The sequence below is a fragment of the Rhincodon typus genome, chromosome 4 (assembly GCF_021869965.1).
Source record: "Rhincodon typus isolate 14 chromosome 4, sRhiTyp1.1, whole genome shotgun sequence".
NCBI lineage: Eukaryota > Metazoa > Chordata > Chondrichthyes > Orectolobiformes > Rhincodontidae > Rhincodon > Rhincodon typus.
In genome coordinates, this window is record NC_063335.1 from 89,561,535 (window position 1) to 89,580,830 (window position 19,296).

Sequence of the window (19,296 nt, forward strand, 5' to 3'; positions counted from 1 at the left end):
CTCCACCTATCTTCTCCTCTATCCGCCTCCCCCTTTCTCCCTATTTATTTCAGAACCCCCTTCCCCTCCCCCATTTCTGATGAAGGGTCTCGGCCCGAAATGTCAGCCTTTCTGCTCCTATGATGCTGCTTGGCCTACTGTGTTCATCCAGCTCTGCACCTTATTATCAGAGCCTGCTCCTGTTCAGTTGCCTAAGTCCTATGATGTCGAAATTCCCATCATTTATTCAATCCCTATTTGCATACTGTCCTTTTGAACAAACGTATCGCACTTAACCTGTTACTTTTAAGTTTGGTTCCATGGTGACATTTAAATACTTCTGTGCTTCTGATTTTCTGATCAGCTCAGCAATCAGTAGACATATTCCTACAGACAAGGTCACTGGAAAACTTGGGCTCTCAATCTTAAAGCAGGGGTAGCGCCCTCAAATCGGTCAGAATGTAACGAGTTTTAAATTCACACCACAGACTCAGGACACATGATGCCTGAGAGTCCAGGTCTTTCAGCAATGCAAATCTAACTTTAAGGTCTCAGCCCTTCATGATCTAAACATTCTACAGCACGAGCGAAACGAACAGGATATCCTGCCAGCATGTATTGCTTAACCACTTTCCTTGTACATTGCGCAAATTAGCTTCTGTTTCTTACAACGTACGCTTGCAAATACTTAGCAGTGGAGAGAAACTGATGTCATAAAATGTAACACATAAATGCAAGTCCTTTCATTTCATCTGGTTCAGTTTGAATGACTGATAAACATGATCTTTATTAGTACTGTACCTTTGTATTTCAGACCTCAAGCGATCAGTGCCTCATCATATTATCTGTTCTGTGCAGAGATTACAACACATAGAAAACGAAATTAACCAGTAGAGAACTAGGGCCACTCCCATAGATAGGGGTAGGTTTGATTTTCATTTCATGGTCAAGTTTTCATCTTTCCATTTGATAATCCGGTTGCTCATTTCAGCTGTGTGAAGGGTCTAGGCCCGAAACGTCAGCCTTCCTGCTCATATGATGCTGCATGGCCTGTTGTGTTCATCCAGCTCTACACCTTGTTATCTCAGCTGCATATACATTTTCTTTACAAACTGTTTTACAACAACACTGTCGTGAAAGGTAATGTGGTTCTCTGCGCACACAATACAATGTCCACGCATAGATTGTACTAAAAAAAAAACTCTGAATGGTGGAGCAGACTTGATGGGCTGAAAGTCCAACCTCTACTTTTATGTCTTGCATTTCATGTATCAAAATTTAATCCTTTTAATAGTTTAGAACTAGTTGAGTTTTGATTACAGTCATTTTAGCTGATAACAGCTTTTTACTTCCATATTTCTTTTTAGAATAACTGAATTTAGATTTGCAAATTACCATAATACAGTTTGCATTGATGTTTGGACCAACCTACATCACTGAATGATCAGAGATAGTAGGAACTGCAGATGCTGGAGAATCTGAGATAACAAGGTGTAGAGCTGGATGAACACAGCAGACCAAGCAGCATCAGAGGAGCAGGAAAGCTGACGTTTCGGGCCTACACCCTCCTTCTGAAGAAGGGATAGAAAGAGCAAGATTAGGGAACCATGGATGACAGGTGAAATTGAGAGACCAGCAAAGAGGAAAAAGGAAGCATACATAAGGTCTGGGCGACTGAAAACAGATGAAGCTTTGGAAGAATCAGGACCAATCTGAAACAAGGAATTAAGAGGGCTAAAAGGGGTCATGAAATATCTTTAGCAAACAGGGTTAAGGAAAATCCCAAAGCCTTTCATTCATACATAAGGAGCAAGAGGGTAACTAGAGAAAGGGTTGGCCCACTCAAGGACAAAGGAGGGGAGTGACGCGAGGAGTCAGAGAAAGTGAGTGAGATTCTTAATGAGTACTTTGCGTCAGTATTCACTGAGGAGAGGGACATGACTGATGTTAGGTTAGGGATAGATGTTTGATTACTCTAGGTCAAGTCAGCATAAAGAAGGGGGGGGGGGGGGGGGGGGGGGGGGGGGGGGGAGGGCGAGTGTTGGGTATTCTAAAAGGCATTAGGGTGGACAAGTCCCTAGGTCCGGATGGGATCTATCCCAGGTTACCAAGGGAAGAGAGAGAGGAAATAGCTGGGGCCTTAACAGATATCTTTGCGGCATCCTTGAGCACAGGTGAGGTCCCGGAGGACTGGAGAATTGCTAATGTTGTCCCCTTGTTTGAGAAGGGTAGCAAGGATAATCCAGGTAATTATAGACCGGTGAGCCTGACGTCAGTGATGGGGAAGCTGCTGGAGAAGATACTGAGGGATAGGATCTATTTACATTTGGAAGAAAATTGGCTTATTAGTGATAGGCAGCATGGTTTTGTGCAGGGAAGGTCATGTCTTACCAACTTGATAGAATCCTTTGAGGAAGTGACAAAGTTGATAGATGAGGGAAGGGCTGTAGATGTCATATACATGGACTTCAGTAAGGCGTTTGATAAGCTTCCCCATGGTAGGCTGATGGAGAAAGTGAAGTTGCATGGAGTTCAGGGTGTACGAGCTAGATAGATAGAGAACTGGCTGGGCAACAGGAGTCAGAGCTGTAGTGGAAGGAAGTTTCTCAAAATGGAGAACTGTGACCAGTGGTGTTCCACAGGGATCCGTGTTGGGACCACTGTTGTTTGTGATATACATGAATGATCTGGAGGAAGGTATAGATGGTCTGATTAGCAAGTTTGCAGATGACATTACGATTGGTGGAGTAGCAGATAGTGAAGGGGACTGTCGCAGAATGCAACAGAATAGAGATAGATTGAAGAGTTGGGCGGAGAAATGGCAGATGGAGTTCAATCCAGGCAAATGCGAGGTGATGCATTTTGGAAGATCCAATTCAAGAGCGAACTATGTGGTAAATGGAAAAGCCCTGGGGAAAATTGATGCACAGAGAGATCTGGGTGTTCAGAAGGTCGCTACGCAGGTCGATAGAGTGGTCAAGAAGGCATACGGCATGCTTTCATTCATTGGACGGGCAATTGAGTACAAGAGTTGGCAGGTCATGTTGCAGTTGTATAGGACTTTGGTTCGACCACATTTGGAATACTGCGTACAGTTCTGGTCGCCATATTACCAAAAGGATGTGGATGCTTTGGACAGGATGCAGAGGAGGTTCACCAAGATGTTGCCTGGTATGGAGGGCGCTAGCTATGAAGAGAGGTTGAGTAGATTAGGATTATTTACATTTTCTAATGGTTGAGGGGGGACCTGATTGAGGTCTACAAAATCATGAGAGGTATAGACAGGGTGGATAGCAAGAAGCTTTTTCCCCCATAATGGGGGACTCAATTACTAGGGGTCACGATTTCAAGGTGAGGGGGGAAAAGTTTAAGGGAGATATGCGTGGGAAGTTCTTTACGAAGACGGTGGTGGGTGCCTGGAACGCATTGCCAGCGGAGGTGGTAGAGGCAGGCACGATAGCATCATTTAAGATGTATCTAGACAGATACATGAATGGGCAGGGAGCACAGGGATACAGATCCTTGGAAAATAGGCGACAGGTTTAGATAGAGGATCTGGATCGGCACAGGCTTGGAGGGCCGAAGGGCCTGTTCCTGTGCTGTAATTTTCTTTGTTCTTTGATCAGTTTAGTCACATAACCACTGTATGCCAGATCTATCTTACTAGACTGTGCTTCAGGCAGCACTCTCTCAGATTAGACTGTTTGATAGAAAGCTGCAGTATTTTATTCTGCATGTTACCATGCTTCAAAAAAACTGGAAGGAATTGAGACAGAAGGATCCAGAAATCGCAAAGAATCAAGGAGAAACAAAAACCCCAAAATTAGAAACTGAAAAAAGAAAATGGAAGTAAGATTTGGCAACTATAGAAATCTGTGCAGGTTACGCGAATCGGCTATGCTAAACTGCCCATAGTGTCCAGGGATGTGCAGCCTAGATGGATTAGCCGTGGGAGAATGCAGGGTTATGGGGACAGGTAGGGGAGTGGGTCTGGGTGGGATGATCTTCAGAGGGGCAGTGTGGACTCAATAGGCCGAATGGTCTGCCTCCATACTGTAGGGATCCTATGATTTATGATTTTCTCAAAAAGCATATGACTTAAATTTCAGTAGGGTGATTCAATGTGTGCACAAACAAAAATCAAAGCATGATATTTTTAAATATATGTATTTATAAAACATTTTCCATTTTCAGTGTTTTTGAAAGCAAAAGTTCAAGTCACATACACCACAAACAGTAAGTGGACAAACAGATCAAAAAAAAAGGCCACAAGATTTATTTTTACACTGAAGGCATTTTCCCTGTAACATAATGTGCACGCGCATATACACACACTCGCACGCACACACACGCACACGCACGCACGCACGCACAGACAAACAGAAAAAGGGGAAACACATGTACCTGTACACATAAATGCATTGAATTTAAATTCAATGTCTATGGAATGTACTCATCGAAACACCTATTCTCCAATCAGGCAGTGGAATAAACACAAAGGCAGCTGTTGTTTTCTTAAAAAGAAAAGCTTCAAATCCAAGCAGTGACTACTGGCTTTATAACTTTACCTAATTTTTTTTTAAAATTGCTGATAGAAACAATACCCATAGCTGTGTCTGTGATGGTCTAATGTGCATAGTGCAAAACACCAAACTTGAAAATATATCCACTTTCCATTTTCAAAACCTCTTCAAAAAATCTTCACAATCACATGTTCACAAAGTATCAACATTTCTTTTACAAATCACAGTACTCAAGTCGATGTCCAACAAATTTAAATAAAATTTAGTTGCCTTCTCCAACAAGCCAAAGTATATTAATTCACATACACATGAAATGTTTTACAAAAAGAAAGTATTCAGCCTGCTAGCAGAAAATAAGGCAACATCAGTGTCAAATTTCAAGATAATGACAACAAGTGTGCATATTCTGGCAATATGGAGTAGATATCAACTAAATATTGAAAATCTGTTTTACGGTCCCTTCTCCTTGATTCAATTTTTGTTGAAACAGGGTCCTAAATGGAAGAAGTAAACAAGTCCAAAAGTGCTCTTAATTTAGGATCACTGGGTCCAGTGTCTGCTCTCAGTCAACATCCAATGTGAGACTCAAAAATTGCAGAGACTTATTGGGCACAATTCTAAAAATCATTGCTAGGAGTTTGGAGGAAAGACCACAAATTAGTTTGAGATCAGGAGATGCCAGGGCCCTCAACTCTGCAAGCAGGCAGCTTAATATTTTTATGATGCTTCCTCTCAAGTCTCAAATTTGCCAAGCATTCCCAGTCCCTTAAGATAAGTGGATGCTCTAGAAACTGAGTGCTATTGACACTCAGTTGGTGGCACATGCAGTGGCAGAGTGGGTGGGAGGTGCCACAAGTTGGAAGAAAGGAAAATTAAGAACGCACATGGAATTTATTGGAATGATTATGTTATAACCTTTGGTTGCATCCTATCATATTGGAGCCAGAAAGTAATTTATTATACCATTTGGGACAATAATAACCTCATATCACCACACACGTTTGTAAGTCTAAATATAATATTGTTGCCGCTGCTCTGTGGGGTCTAACAACAATGATAAATTTAGATGGTGAACAGGTTTATCTCTGATTGTGATGAGAGTCTTGTAGGGAATGTTTATTAAGCATTTACCAGAAATGAATGCTGGCTTAATTTAAAAATTGAAACATTGGGAACAAGTGATGTTTGTAGATTCACTATGATGAAAATTCAATATCTAAAAATCAGGACTTTCCTTCCAGCTGCAGGTTTGGACAGTTAATAGGGTTAGGGTTAGCTATTTAATGCAAGATGTCAACAGTACCCATATGTCATCTAAGGAAAAAAGAGAACATGAGCTCTATTTATCACCGATGAATCACCAGTGAAATTCCAAAAGGAATTACTGAAGGTAGGAGGTGCAATCATCCCAGATTTACCCCACTCTCCACCCAAAGCTGTCAAGGTCAATTTTCATGTCTCCACCACTATCCAAACTGGGAGCTACCTGCTTGGCTTCATTTAAAAACCGTGGCCTATGTGGCCCAAACTCTGGTGCACCCAAAGCATGAAAAGGTGCTGTCTCCAGAATAACTTAATAATTTGTATAAAAGTTAAGTTTTCATTGGTTACAGCGACTTTTTTTATCCAATGCAAATATAACATCCACATCAAATCATGAAACATTGTCTGTTCTTGCTGGGCCAAAACCACGTCCCAGTGCAAACATGAAATACCCGGCCTGTTTTCAAGAAGTCTAAAACATTGTCCCAACCTATGTTGGCATTTTTTGCTAATTCTTTCTTGCCTTAGAATTCTGGTGAGCTGCCTTTGTGAATCATTGCAGTCCATGCGGCATAGACACACCCCAAATGCTGTTAGGTGAGAAACCTCAGAATGTCAACCCAGTAGCAATGAAGGAACAGTCCCAAGTTAGAATAATGTGCGATTTGGGGTTGAGTTTGTAGGTGATGTGCTTTGTTGGTGATTTTCCCTTGTCCTTTGAGGCATGGAAGATTGTGGGTTCATTAAGTACTACTGTATAATACCTGTAACTAAATTATAGTTATTTTCCCATGGAGCTAATTACTAAACTAAAGTAGTATATACTAAAATCACTTTTAAAAATCCATTAAATTCAAAATATGCCTTAAAACTCATATAACGGGGCCCAAAAATCCTTTAACAGTGGAAAAAAAAATTGAATGCTTGATGAATTTTAAAGAATGGTATTTATAGGGTACTGAGATGAGAAGAAGTGAGTTTCCTGATTAAACAACCACCTCAGCCATAAATAAATATCAGGAATCAAATATCAGCAGTTTATATATCATCATTAAACAGATAATATTTGTCAATCACGAGGGATAAGGTGAAGGGGAAAGGGGCCAGTGAATGAAAATGTGCCATTTAAGTAGCTCATTCTTGTGAGAAATGAAAAGATGAGCTTGCCCAGAATAACGATCTAGTAATAGTTTCCCACTTCAATTTTAGCAACAGCCCAAATTTCAAACAAGTCAACACATAAAACATAAAATATGAAAATGCTCTATAGCAATTTTAAAATTCATTCTTTAATTTTCCATCAGCTTTCCTTTTTTCCCCCCCCCCCGAAGTTATAGTACTGTACCAGGGACTCATAACTATAATTTCACCCAAATGTCCATTTATTACATCTGTGCCAGACAGTGTGCATCAGGACATTGTTTAACCTGTCAAGTGGCCTCAATCTCAACTTCAACTGGCTCTATAGTGATCAGGAGAGGAAATCCTGCCTGAATCTCCCATCTTCAACTATTGCTCAAGAGAACTAAAACAAAATGTTACATTCCGATTCAACTTAATATTCTATTATTAAAACTATCTGTAAAATTGAGAATAGTAGAAGGGAAGACAAGTAAATCAAAAAACATCAATTCAGTAATTGCAAGCTGGGGTTCAAAAGTATGCAGATTTCAGGAAGAATGGCAAATCAAGACGTCCATGGTTCAAAAGTCTTGGAGGCAAGTAAATTAGGTTAAACGTAGGAGTCAGTGTCATGCATTTTGATTTTGAATGAAAGGGAGAAAAAGATGCATTGCAACTTAGCAGGATTTAAGGACAGGAATTGTCATGCTTAAAACTAGGAATAATATCGGAAAAGATATCACAGAGAGAAGTTGGAGATCAGATAGAACAAAAGACATGCCTCCTTGAGACAAGGTTGGGAAAGGCATTGTTACAGCCATGTCCATCAATAGATTGGCCATTTAGCCCATTTTATGCCAATATATCAGCTGTTTGATACAGCAATCCAATTACTGCTCATAAATATCTTCTGTTCAAGTATTTATCTAATTCTCTTTTAATACCCTGTTAAATTGTCTGGGCCTTATTACTTGACATAGTGATTCATGAAGAATTAACTGAGAGGATAATGGTGATAACTCTACATTTTCAGGTGTGAATGGAACACAATGGTAGATTACAAGTGCTCAGTAAGCAATTTCAAACTAATGAAAATGACAGATTCAACCTCCTGTCATGTGATCCCAAGGAATGATGCTCCTACCTGAAGGGTAGGATCTTAAAAATCTTATTGTTATGAGAAGACTAAGTTGGTAATAATTGCATCATCATTTCACTGGTTCCTTTTCCAGCAAAAAACTTCAACACACAATTGTATAAATTGGAGAGGGGTATCTTAATATGTTCCTGATTTCAAAGACTTTGATCTAACAGTATCACAATTAACTCAGCCCAACAGATACAGTAAATTTTAGGTACAAGAGATTTTGGTACAAGGTTGCTGGAATTGTTCTCCTTGAAGCGATGGAGATTGAGGAGAAATTTGATAGAGGTGCACAGAATTAATTCAAGTTTGGATAAGGTAGACAAGAAAAACGAGCCATCAGCTAATGGGTACAAAGAAGAGGGAATATAGATTTAAGGTTTTTACAAGAGACCTAGGGGAAATAAGAAGAGGAGCTTTTATTACACAATCAATGCTAATGATCTGAAACTAGCTGCCCATAAGGGTGGTACAAGTAGTGATGATCAATTATTCCAAAAGGAAAGTCGAAGTGCAATTGGAATAGGTGAGTTATGGGGATAGGGCAAGGTAATGGAACTGACTGAACTGCTGACACTGACTCAAATGGGCCAAACATCCCTTCTCTGTGCTGTAAATGAATTTATGGGAAATATAAGGTATGGAAATGGATATGAAAGACTAACTATTAGCAGATGAATTGTATATCAGCTGTTACTATGGCATCAAGTTTTAGCGGATAACAATCTTGTACATATATTTTAAACGTTACCAATATGTCTTATATCTTTAACTTACCCAATTTGTAACAGTGACACAAAGATTGAAAAGATGAAGATTCAGAGCAATGATAAAAATTATCCCAGCCCTGCAAAAAATCTCCTCCAAAACTCAGTTATTAACATCTTCATACCCTCATAATAACTACAACATTCTACATGTACCCGGAAGTTCACACTGTGCAGAAAGAAAAATGTTGTCAAAAATCAACAAATGTCTAAAAAAAAATTTAAAAAGTCCTTGCAGTATTAAGGCATCGAATCATTCTCCCACATTCATTGTAAACATTCAATGTTTTAAATCCTTTGGATCTGAACAGGCGCTTTGGTTGGTGAAAGCAGCTCATCATACCTGGATGAAGAAGCACAGCCCTCTGCTTCTCCAGCCTGCTAGTCTCGCTGAGTTTTCATCTTTTAAAAAAAAGTTAAATAAATTGTAATGTTTGTTTTTGAAGATTGTAACAGTGATGGATTCTTGGTAGAATGTGGCTAATTGTAGAGGAGTTCTACTTTGTGCTTGCGTCAGTCTTGTTGTACTCAGTTTCTCCAGATGACACTTGGGAAATACGCCTGGTGGAACTCCACAGCCGCCTAGCGAACTGACTTGACCGCATCTGAAACAAGTACAGAGATTAAACTAAGAAATGCTGTTATCAGTCATCCATTTCGCTCTTCATTCAGAGAATCCCTACAGTGTGGAAGCAGGCCATTGGGCCCATTAAGTATACACCAACCCTCTGAACAGCGTCCCACCCAGACCAAGCTTCTACCCTACCCCCGTAACCCTATATTTGCCATGGCTAATCTACCTAACGTTCATATCCCTGGACATTATGGGCAATTTAATATGACCAATCCACCTAACCTGCACAATCTTTGAACTGTGGGAGGAATCCAAAGCACCCAGGGGAAACCCATGTAAACACGGGGAAAATGTGCAAACTCCATATGGTCACCCGAGGGTGGAATCGAACCCAGTTCCATGGCACTGTGAAGCAGCAGTGCTAACCACTGCGCCACCGTGCCACACCATTCCACTCCTGAATGTTGTTAAGTTGTGGCCACATGGACACAGCAACTCTTCAGTACCTTAGCTATGTGACAATTCCTGATGCGCAACCTTGGACACTTCCACTTTCTAATTACCATCATGACTAATCAGCACCTCAAATCAATTTATCTGCTTCTCTTTTATATATATATATGAACAGCAGTAAGCCATTTAACCCTTTGTGCCTGCTCCACCATTCAATAGGATCATGGCTGATCCAAGAGTCCTCACGTTCACTTTCCCGCCCTCTCCTCCTAACCTTCGATTCTCCTTCTATCAATCATCTAATTCAGCCTTAAATAGGCACAAGGACCCTGAGAGCTCTGTTTCAATGAGTTCCAAAGACGGTCGATCCTTAGAGAAGAAACTCCTCCTCACCTCAGTCTTAACCTTTCAGAACTTAGAATAAAAATTTCTTTTATATCAAGGAATCAGGAATAAATGACTTGGAGAAAGGAACTGAATGTATTGTAGCCAAATTTGCACACAATACGAAAATAGGTGGAAAGGCAAACTGCAAGAAAGATATTATTATATCCCTTTAATTCTGAAATTATGCCCTCTGGTCCTAGAATCTCCCATGAAGGGAAACATCCTCTCAACTTTTACCCTGTCAAGCCCCTTAAAAATCACCTTTCACTCTTCTGAATTCCAATGAGTAGAATTCCAACCTGAGTAACCTTTGTTCATAAGACAATTCCCCCACACTAGGGATCACCCTAGTGAGCCTTCTCTGAACTGCCACCCATGAAATGAACCCTTTCTCTAAATACGGGGACAAAAACTGCTCAGTACTCCGGATATGGTCTCACCAGCACCTTGTACATTTGTAGTAATACTTCCAGTTTCTCATACTTCAAACCCCTTGAAATAAGGGCAAGCATTCCATTAGCCTTCCCGATTACCTGTTGCACCTATGCTGGCTTTCTGTGTTTCATGCACAAAAATGCCCAAGTGTGTCTGTATTCTGGCCTTCTGCAGTTTTTCCCCATTTAAATAATACTTTTTTTTAAATTCTCCCTTCCAAAATGAGCATTTTCCCACATTATACTCCATCTGCCAACTTTTTGCCTGGTTACATAACCTATCAATCTCTCTCTGTAAACTGTATGTATCCTCCCAAAACTTGCTTTTCTGCCTATTTTTGTGCAAATCTGGCTACAGTACTTTTGCTTACTTTTTTTCCTTACTTTTTTCTTTCCTTTATCCTTTGATACAAAAGAAATTTTTGATCTAAGTTATGAAAATTTCAAGTGACCAGGCATTCACAGTTTTTCAGGGGAGAGCAGCACCAGGGAACATGCGCTACACTACGAGGCACGGCTGCTGTGTGAAGTGGAATGTGACAGTGGGACAGCACCAATTAACTATTTGAAGGAAGTGAAAATTTCAGGGATTTGGAGATACTATGGAAGAGTAGGACCATCTGTAATGCTTTTTGAAAAAGCCAATGCAGACTTTGCTGGGTGAAGTTTTTGCTGTACTGGCCTGGGTCTGAGTTCCATTCAAACTCAGGTTCCAATGACATAAATGAATAATATTTTGACCAAGTAGATCAGTCACTTGTAACTACTCAATACATAAGGAGCAGCTTAGATTTACAAATCACTCCCACAGGTCATCCCAAAGTGTGTCTCAGCCAATTGATTACCTGAGGTGCAAATATACTTTTTTAATAGCCTAATACAGTGAGTGGCCAATTCGTACACAGGAAGATTCCATGTACTGAAAATTAGGCGAGTGGCCTTTATTTTGTTGTGGTAGCACTGGTGGTGTGACTGCTCTTCGAAATTTCTACAACATACTAATATCCCAACTGATGGAATGGTATTACTTTTACTGCAGGGCTCCTTTAGTAATACACCACAAATTAGTCAAGATTATGTACTCAATTCTCTGAGCTGAGATGTTTTGGCCTTTCTTTGAACTTAACATTCCCTTGTAAGTTATTTGGCTCAATATTAATCTTTACACATCAATGAAGCATCATCAAATGATTTAATTCATTAAAGTGTTATAAAAATAATGTGTAATTTCTGTCATACCACCAAGCGTCTTGTGCCTTTCTGACTGTGATTTACCTCAGAGGGTTTTCCCGAAGCTACTACAATTAGTTTTCCATCATTCAATCCAACTAGAATATGGCTGTTATCTTTGGTAACGGAGACACAGTGAATGGGAACCTTCATGACCATTTGCTCCATTGCATTCTTCAAACTAGAGAAAAAAAGCAACGAAATAACATGACAGACATTAACAAAGACAACTTCTCTGACACATACGTCATTACCATCAGACTGTCAACAATCTACAATAGTCTATCACACTCAATTTGAAGAAGTTAAATTGACTCAGCATCTACAAGCTTTGAGGGCGAAAATTATTGATTTCCATTAGTCTGTGAGAAAAAGTGACTCCTGATTTCCTAAATTGTATAGTTCCAAATATTGTTCCCTCTCTTCTCATTCCCCCACCAGAAAAGTTTCTGTGTCAATCATACTTACACCTTGATTATATCACGGTCAAACTTTTAAACAGGGAATACAGCCATATTAAGGCAACTTGTACTCGTACAGTAACACTTTAAATCTTGGTTTTATTCTAATAAATCTGTGACATAGAGGTCTTAAGGTTAATGCATTATTCATAGAATTTTACAATACAGAAGGAGACTATTCAATCCAACATGTCTGTCCCACTGCTGAGAAAGCTACCCAGCTAGTCCCATTTTCCAACCTTATCTCCGGAGCCCACAAAATTAATCATTTTCAAATAGATATCTAGGTTTCTTCTGTAACGTCCTATGAAATTCATCTCCACCACTTCGCCAGGCAGCACATTCCAAATCCTAACAACTCTCTGCGTAAGGAAATTTTTTCCTGATCTCAGTCCTAGCTGTCTTGCTGACAAACTTGAAATTGTGACCCCTAGTTACTGACATATCAACTACTGGAAACAGAATATCCTGCTCTACCTTGTCAAACTTGTTCATGATTTTGAACACCTCAGTAAGGTTCACCTCTTAACCTTTTGCAATCCAAGGAGAATGAGCCCAATTTCTCCCATTTTTCTTTGTATGTAAAATTCCTCATTCCTGTATCATTCTAATAAATCTCTTCAGGGCTTTAACATCCTTCCTCAAATTATAATGCCCAGAACTGAATGTAATACTCCAAATGTGGTCTGGCCAATGATTTGTAAAGTTGTAGCATCACTTCCTTGCTTTTATACTCTCAGCCTATTTAAAAACCAGAGGATCCCATATGCCTTCTTAACCATTGATTCAACTCACCTGGCCAACCTCAGAGAATTATGCATTTGAACCCAAGGTCCCTCTGTTTGTTTATTGCAACATTGAGTCTCTCCATACTTCTTCTACCAAAATGCATTACCTCACATTTGTCTGCACTTAAATTCATCTGCCAGGTGTCTGCCCATTTGGCCAATTTGAGAGTGTTCCTGTGAAGTCAGTCAGCATCATCTGCACAATTCACTATTCTCCCTAGCTTAGTATCATCTGCATATTCAGAGATTTTCCCTTAACACCCACCTAATTGTTTAGATGAATCAGAAAAAGCAAGGATCCTAACACGGATCCCGGTGGGCAGCCCTCACTTTCAACTTGTCACCAGTCTGCGAAATGCCCACTTATTCCTACTCTCTGCTCTGATTTTGGGTACAGCAGGACTTTACCATTGTGTTGGTGCTGCTGTCAGATTTACTTATCTATCTGCTCCATACAATTACCAAAAGCAGAGCCAAGAAAATCTGGCACCAAATCCTTAAGATCCATGAAAAGGTGAGAGTCCCCTGCAACAGAATCAGTAACACAATGCTCTTGTTGTGACCAAAATATTCAGGATATTCATCAGATTGAGAACAGTGCAAAATAATTGATTTTTTTTTTAATAGGTTATAAATACAGAGTTAAGCTCCAATTATACTTTCCCATCAAACACTCAGGGCAATGACAGCATGGGTTAGACACAGCCAAATCCACTCCACACTATTAGCATTACCCAGCTTTTGCACTGACTCATCCAACTTCATCTTATGTGGTTCAAAACCACCCATTTATGCATTGAATCACTTAAAGCAAATTTTTGTTTCAAATGCATACATTTATTTGAGTTTATGGTGTTGAAGACAATCAATCTCCCCCAAATTTCAATAGCACTGTATCTGTCTTTTGTGTCAAATATAACAATGTGAACTTTACCTCTGCAGGTCCCGGATCTGCAGCGAGCACTGCTCGGTACCCAGTACCACAAACTCCTCAACGATACACATTGCAGACACCTGCTCATCCATGGGCACAGAGGCCAGGTGTTTGCCATTCACGGAATATAGATGTAAGAACATCTTATCCTAGATTTAAACAATGAAATAATTGACTGAATTGAGCTTAAGTAAAGGGAGATAGGGGATATTAATAGCATAGAAAGATTTCTTAAATATCCCTTTAACTAACAGTTAATTGAAGTTCTGAGGAAAGGTTATTGATCGGAAATGTTAACTGTTTCTCGCCTCACAGCTAATGCGAAACCTGACATTTTCTGTGATTCAAACCACTGTACGGTCAACCTATCACACATCCTTCACACATGGAGATAATGGTAAAGGACCAGAGATACGAAGAGAGAAAAAAAATCACAGGGATGAACCCATTAGTTCAATAATTATGTTTATAATAGGGTAACTAATCAGAGTAAGAGTAGATAACTCTTCAGAACTCAATGGTGTCTACTCTAGAATGTTAAAATGAAAAGAAATTGTTGATGAATGATTAATGATCTTTCAATGTCCTTTCAATTTAGGAACTGACCCTTTGATTGGAGAACTGCCAATAACTTTCCACTATAGAAAGAAAAATTGAAAAGATACACTAGTAGGTCTATAATTTCCTATCTAGTGTAACATCATTTGTGGGGAAGTTACTATAATCTGTTACTAGGACTGGGGTACCTAAGCATTTGGACAAATTGGAATTGGTCGAAGGAAGCTTTGGTTTGTAATAGGTAAGTCACATCCAACAAATATGTTGAATTTCCGAAAGATATAACATGTATGTTTTGTAGAACAGTGATATTGTCTTTACCTGTAGGCACAAGGTTCAGGTTCATGTCCCATCTGCCCCAAACATATGCTGTAACTTGTCTGAACAATTTGATTAAAAGTATCAATAACATCAAATGGCAATTAATTATTGATGAATGTCATTTATTTGGATGTCCAGAAGACATTCAAAAAGGTTCTGAAGTCAAAACCGATAACACGTAGAACTGGAGGCAACTTATTGGCTTAGGTACAAAATAATTAAGAAAATGATGGAGAGTATGGATAGAGGATATGCATTCAAATTAGTAGGGTAAGACAAATGGTGTCTCCCAAGGATGCAGTGTTAGATGATGCATATTTTCTGATATCCTGTGAAGCTGTCGGTTTCATTCATCCAATACAGCTATTACTGAGTTATCTTGGTCCAAACTTATGTTATATCCTGGAGTAAATCATTGATAAATCATACTTTTTAGGATAGCATGGAAGTCTTAGAAAAATCAATGCTGTGTTAATTCTATGTCTTTGAAAAAGCATTAACAATTCTAAGCAGTCAGGGACCAGAACAAAGTGGAGGTAGCAGTCACAAAAAATTGAGGTGACAAGATCCTGGTCTGCAGACATTCCTGAACAGGCATCAGAGAGTTTGCCTGCATCCTATGCACCTTTATCTATGCAATTGTTTGGAAAGGCTAGCACATAGTCCTCAGCATGAAGTAAACTAAAATGTGACCTTGAGCTGCATGATGGATATGATTCTGACATCACATGTACCTGTTCTATATTTAGTGGTTAGAAGTTATCATCCCCTAGATATGAAGTAAATTAACTATTCCTTGTCAGGTGACAATCCCCATCTGCATAATTCCATAAAACAAAGAAGCAGAAGTAGGCCATTCTGCCCATTGAGTTGCCATTAACTATTTAGGTATCTTTGGCTACTGAATCTAAAATATTTCAACTCTGACTATTGCCACAATGCACTTGTCACTCACATGATTCTTCATTACTTTCCCCAAGGAACAAGACAAAGGTTAAGACAAGAGGCTATTCAATCCATTGAATTATGCCAAGCCAAAAATGAACTATCCAGTCTAATTCCATTTTGTAAATCTTGATCTGCAGCCTTGCAGGGTACTGCACATCAGGTGCATTTCTAAGTAATTTTTAAAAATGCGATTAGAGTTTCTGCCTTTGCCACTCTTTTAAGACAGTATGTTCTGGATTCCCCCCATCCCGAGTGAAAAAACTTCTTTTCAACTCCTCTAATCCTTCTGCCATTTTGAGTTGTGTTGTTACCTTTGATGATGCTCTGCTTTCTATACTGCTGTGAATAACAATCTGACCCTCACATCCAATGACAAGGTCATCAATGGTCATGGGCAGCGTGCTTTCACAGGGCATTCGTAGGGTCCGCATGAATTGACCTCGTCGAACTGTATGCACAATGACAGTGCCATCCTGTAAAAGTAGAAAGGCTTAAGAATTGTGAAAATATTTGGTAATTACCTTCCTCAAGGAACGTGACAATGTTCATAGAATAATAGAAAATTTAACAAGAGGCTATTCAGTCCATTGAATTGTTCACTACAGCCCACCATCAAACCAACACTAGAGCACAAACAAATGAGAATCAGGGTGCAGCACCCACTATTGCTGTCACAGATAAGATGTATCCCAAACTGCAACCGAATGTGGAAATTTCTGGTCTCAAGTCGCAATCAGATATACTAGTTGGTGGTACTAGTGCTCCCAAGTTAGAAGTTTTGGGTTCAAAAATCATCTCCATCAGTGTCAGCCTAACATTTTGAACTTAATCCCTGGAATGGTGCACCACTGGAGAAATCATCTTTTGGATGATGTATGTCAGGATCGACCTAAAAGATTCCATGGCACTATTTTAAAGAAAAGGGGGCAGTTTTCCTTCTGTATCTATATTTATCCCTTAAATCGATATTATAAAAGCAGATATGTTGGCTATTATCACATTATTCTTTGTGGGAGCTTTTTGTGCAAATTGTCTTTCAGGTAGCCCAACGTTACAACAGCGGTGTTATTGAGAGGCCCTGAACTCCTTAACAATAATGGGGACGGACTGGCAAAGTAGTTCTGTTGTGAAACAACTTTAATTGCTTTAAAGTCAGAACAAATTAATTAAACTACCTGTAAACCAGAACAACAAACTCAGTCCAACGTGGCCTTTATACTTCCCTTATTAGTCGGATGGAAAAGCATGCAAATTATCTTGCTGCTTTTGAACTTCTGTCTCAAGCTTCTGTATTTGCCAGTCTTTAAAAAATATTAATGGGATATGGGCATCATTTATTGTGCATTCATAATTGCCCTTGAACTGAATAGCTCGCTAGGCTATTTCACAGCCAACCACATTGCTGTGGGTTCAGTCACGTGACCAGGCAAGGATGGCAGATTTTCTTTCCTAAAGAACATTTTTATGAAAGTTGACAATGCTTTTGATTCCAGATGTGTTTTTATTGAATTCAAATTTCACCATTTACCTTGGTGAAATTCAAAGCCATGTCCCCAGAATATTAATCTGGGATGTCAGTCGAGTGACATTACTATTAGGACACCGCCTCCTTCTCTATTAGGCTCTGGATTTTCTCTGCCATATGGATTTGATAGATTGGGTGACTTTTATCAAATGAACTCCTCCTTTGTGTAATCATATATCCCCGTGGTCATAGCGCCCTGAGGATATTTTTCTTAATCAACCAGGTATAAATTATGTGAACATGTTAGCCATGTTTTCCTGCATTCATCATTCTTCTGCTTCATTTCTCCCTCAAGGCTGCTATCACTGTTTTCATCGGCTTCAATATTTCTGCCTTCAGCCCAACACAAACCACCTCAAGGTCTCAGCCTTCAGTTGTTGGTAGCAGACTGATCCTGCTCAGCTTTAACATCGAAGTACTAAATTACAGTAGCCCAATTAATAATCTTTCCCTGCTCCCAATCATCTACATTTTGGAAGATTCACCTTAGACCCTGATACCGCCATGTCAAGCTCAGTACTGATGGCCACACACGTGACTGTGTCATCATGTCCATAGAGGACCTGCACTGGTTTCTGAGACAGACCACAAGCAAATCCACCCTGAAAAACACAACCACAAAAGATGAATGAACTGGAACATTTCAAGAAAAAAACAAAAATTCATTTCTTAAACTGCTTCCATCCATTAGACGATTTACATCAGCCATGGCTCAACAGCATTGCTCTCATTTTGATTCAGAAGATTAAGGGTTCTATTCACACATACAACACTTAAGGATAAAACAAGCTGACAGTCCAGTCCAGTATACGTGCTGCAGTCTTTCAGATGATACGTCAAACAGATGTCCTGTTTCCCATCTCAGGTTATGTAAGAATTCCTTGACGCTATTTGAGGAAAGACTATGTCTTCAACAACATTCCATAACCAACGTATCATCCAGGAATACTTGCGTCTCAGACCCTACTGTTATATTGTTAGGCTGAAAGTACCTAAAAGGTTCTTTAAGGACTGATCAAAATGGTAACAAGAAGACATGTGCACGTCAACATATACCTAATTTATTGGGTTAAACTAATGAGATAAATGTTAAACAAGTGAGTCTCATGCTGCCTTTCCTGGTTCACTGGGACCTTTGGTAATGACAGGACTTGGAGCTCTATATCAGATTCCATGGCTCTGGTCTCGTGAACCCCAGTCCAGTGGTGGACGTCCAATGAGTGGGCTAAAGACCCAGTTATTAATACTGATCTGAATCTAATGTTACGTGCTGTATCACCATTTTCCAGTACTTTTCCAGGCATTCTTTTGTACACAAAAGAAGTGGATAAACATCTCCAATTAGCTCCTTGTTAACTACACAATATTCTGTCTCCTACTCAGCCAAGGCCATGCAGTTACTTTCAAGCCAAAACAGGTTGTTTTTACGCTAGGTCTTCATTCCATGTAGTTTTCAGCTTGCTTCAAGCGTTCATTGCCATGTCTTTGGTCTGGTTTGGAGGTACTATTTTTAAGCCCAACACTACAACTGTAGATAATTTTTCACTCAACCTATTCTGACACGTTACAGTACTTATCTGGAACGGGGAGACTTGCCTGCTAACTTATGCCTGTGGAATTTGAGATAATTTAAGAACTGCGGCGTCCATGCAATTAATGATTTCGTTAAGTGGCTTTAAGGATATTGAAACATGGATAATTGCTGAACTCTTCTAATTCTGCTACCGTTCAAGTCCAAATACTCTACGTGTCAACATAAATACAGAAGGAAACATTACCAAATGACTGCATCAACTAATAAAAGGAGTGCAGAGAAACCAAAAAGTTATTCCTGGAAATCAAAATGTAGACCTCAAGTGCATGCCCTTGGGAAAAAAACTGGTCT

At 39.5% G+C, this 19,296-nt stretch overlaps 1 protein-coding gene across 3 annotated transcripts in view; it reads right to left on the minus strand.

The window, feature by feature from the left end:
- Positions 1-7,124: 7,124 nt before the first annotated feature.
- Positions 7,125-19,296, minus strand: part of nbeal2 (neurobeachin-like 2) — a 202,607-nt gene continuing 190,435 nt past the window's right edge. For all 3 annotated transcript variants that reach the window (XM_048595708.1, XM_020515436.2, XM_048595707.1), the window contains 5 exons: positions 17,897-18,013; positions 16,198-16,359; positions 14,060-14,208; positions 11,922-12,057; positions 7,125-9,403 (listed from right to left, as the gene is read on the minus strand). In XM_048595708.1, the coding sequence (XP_048451665.1) occupies positions 9,296-9,403; positions 11,922-12,057; positions 14,060-14,208; positions 16,198-16,359; positions 17,897-18,013 (672 nt within the window). In that variant the 3' untranslated portion in view covers positions 7,125-9,295. The remainder of the gene's footprint in view (positions 9,404-11,921; positions 12,058-14,059; positions 14,209-16,197; positions 16,360-17,896; positions 18,014-19,296) is intronic.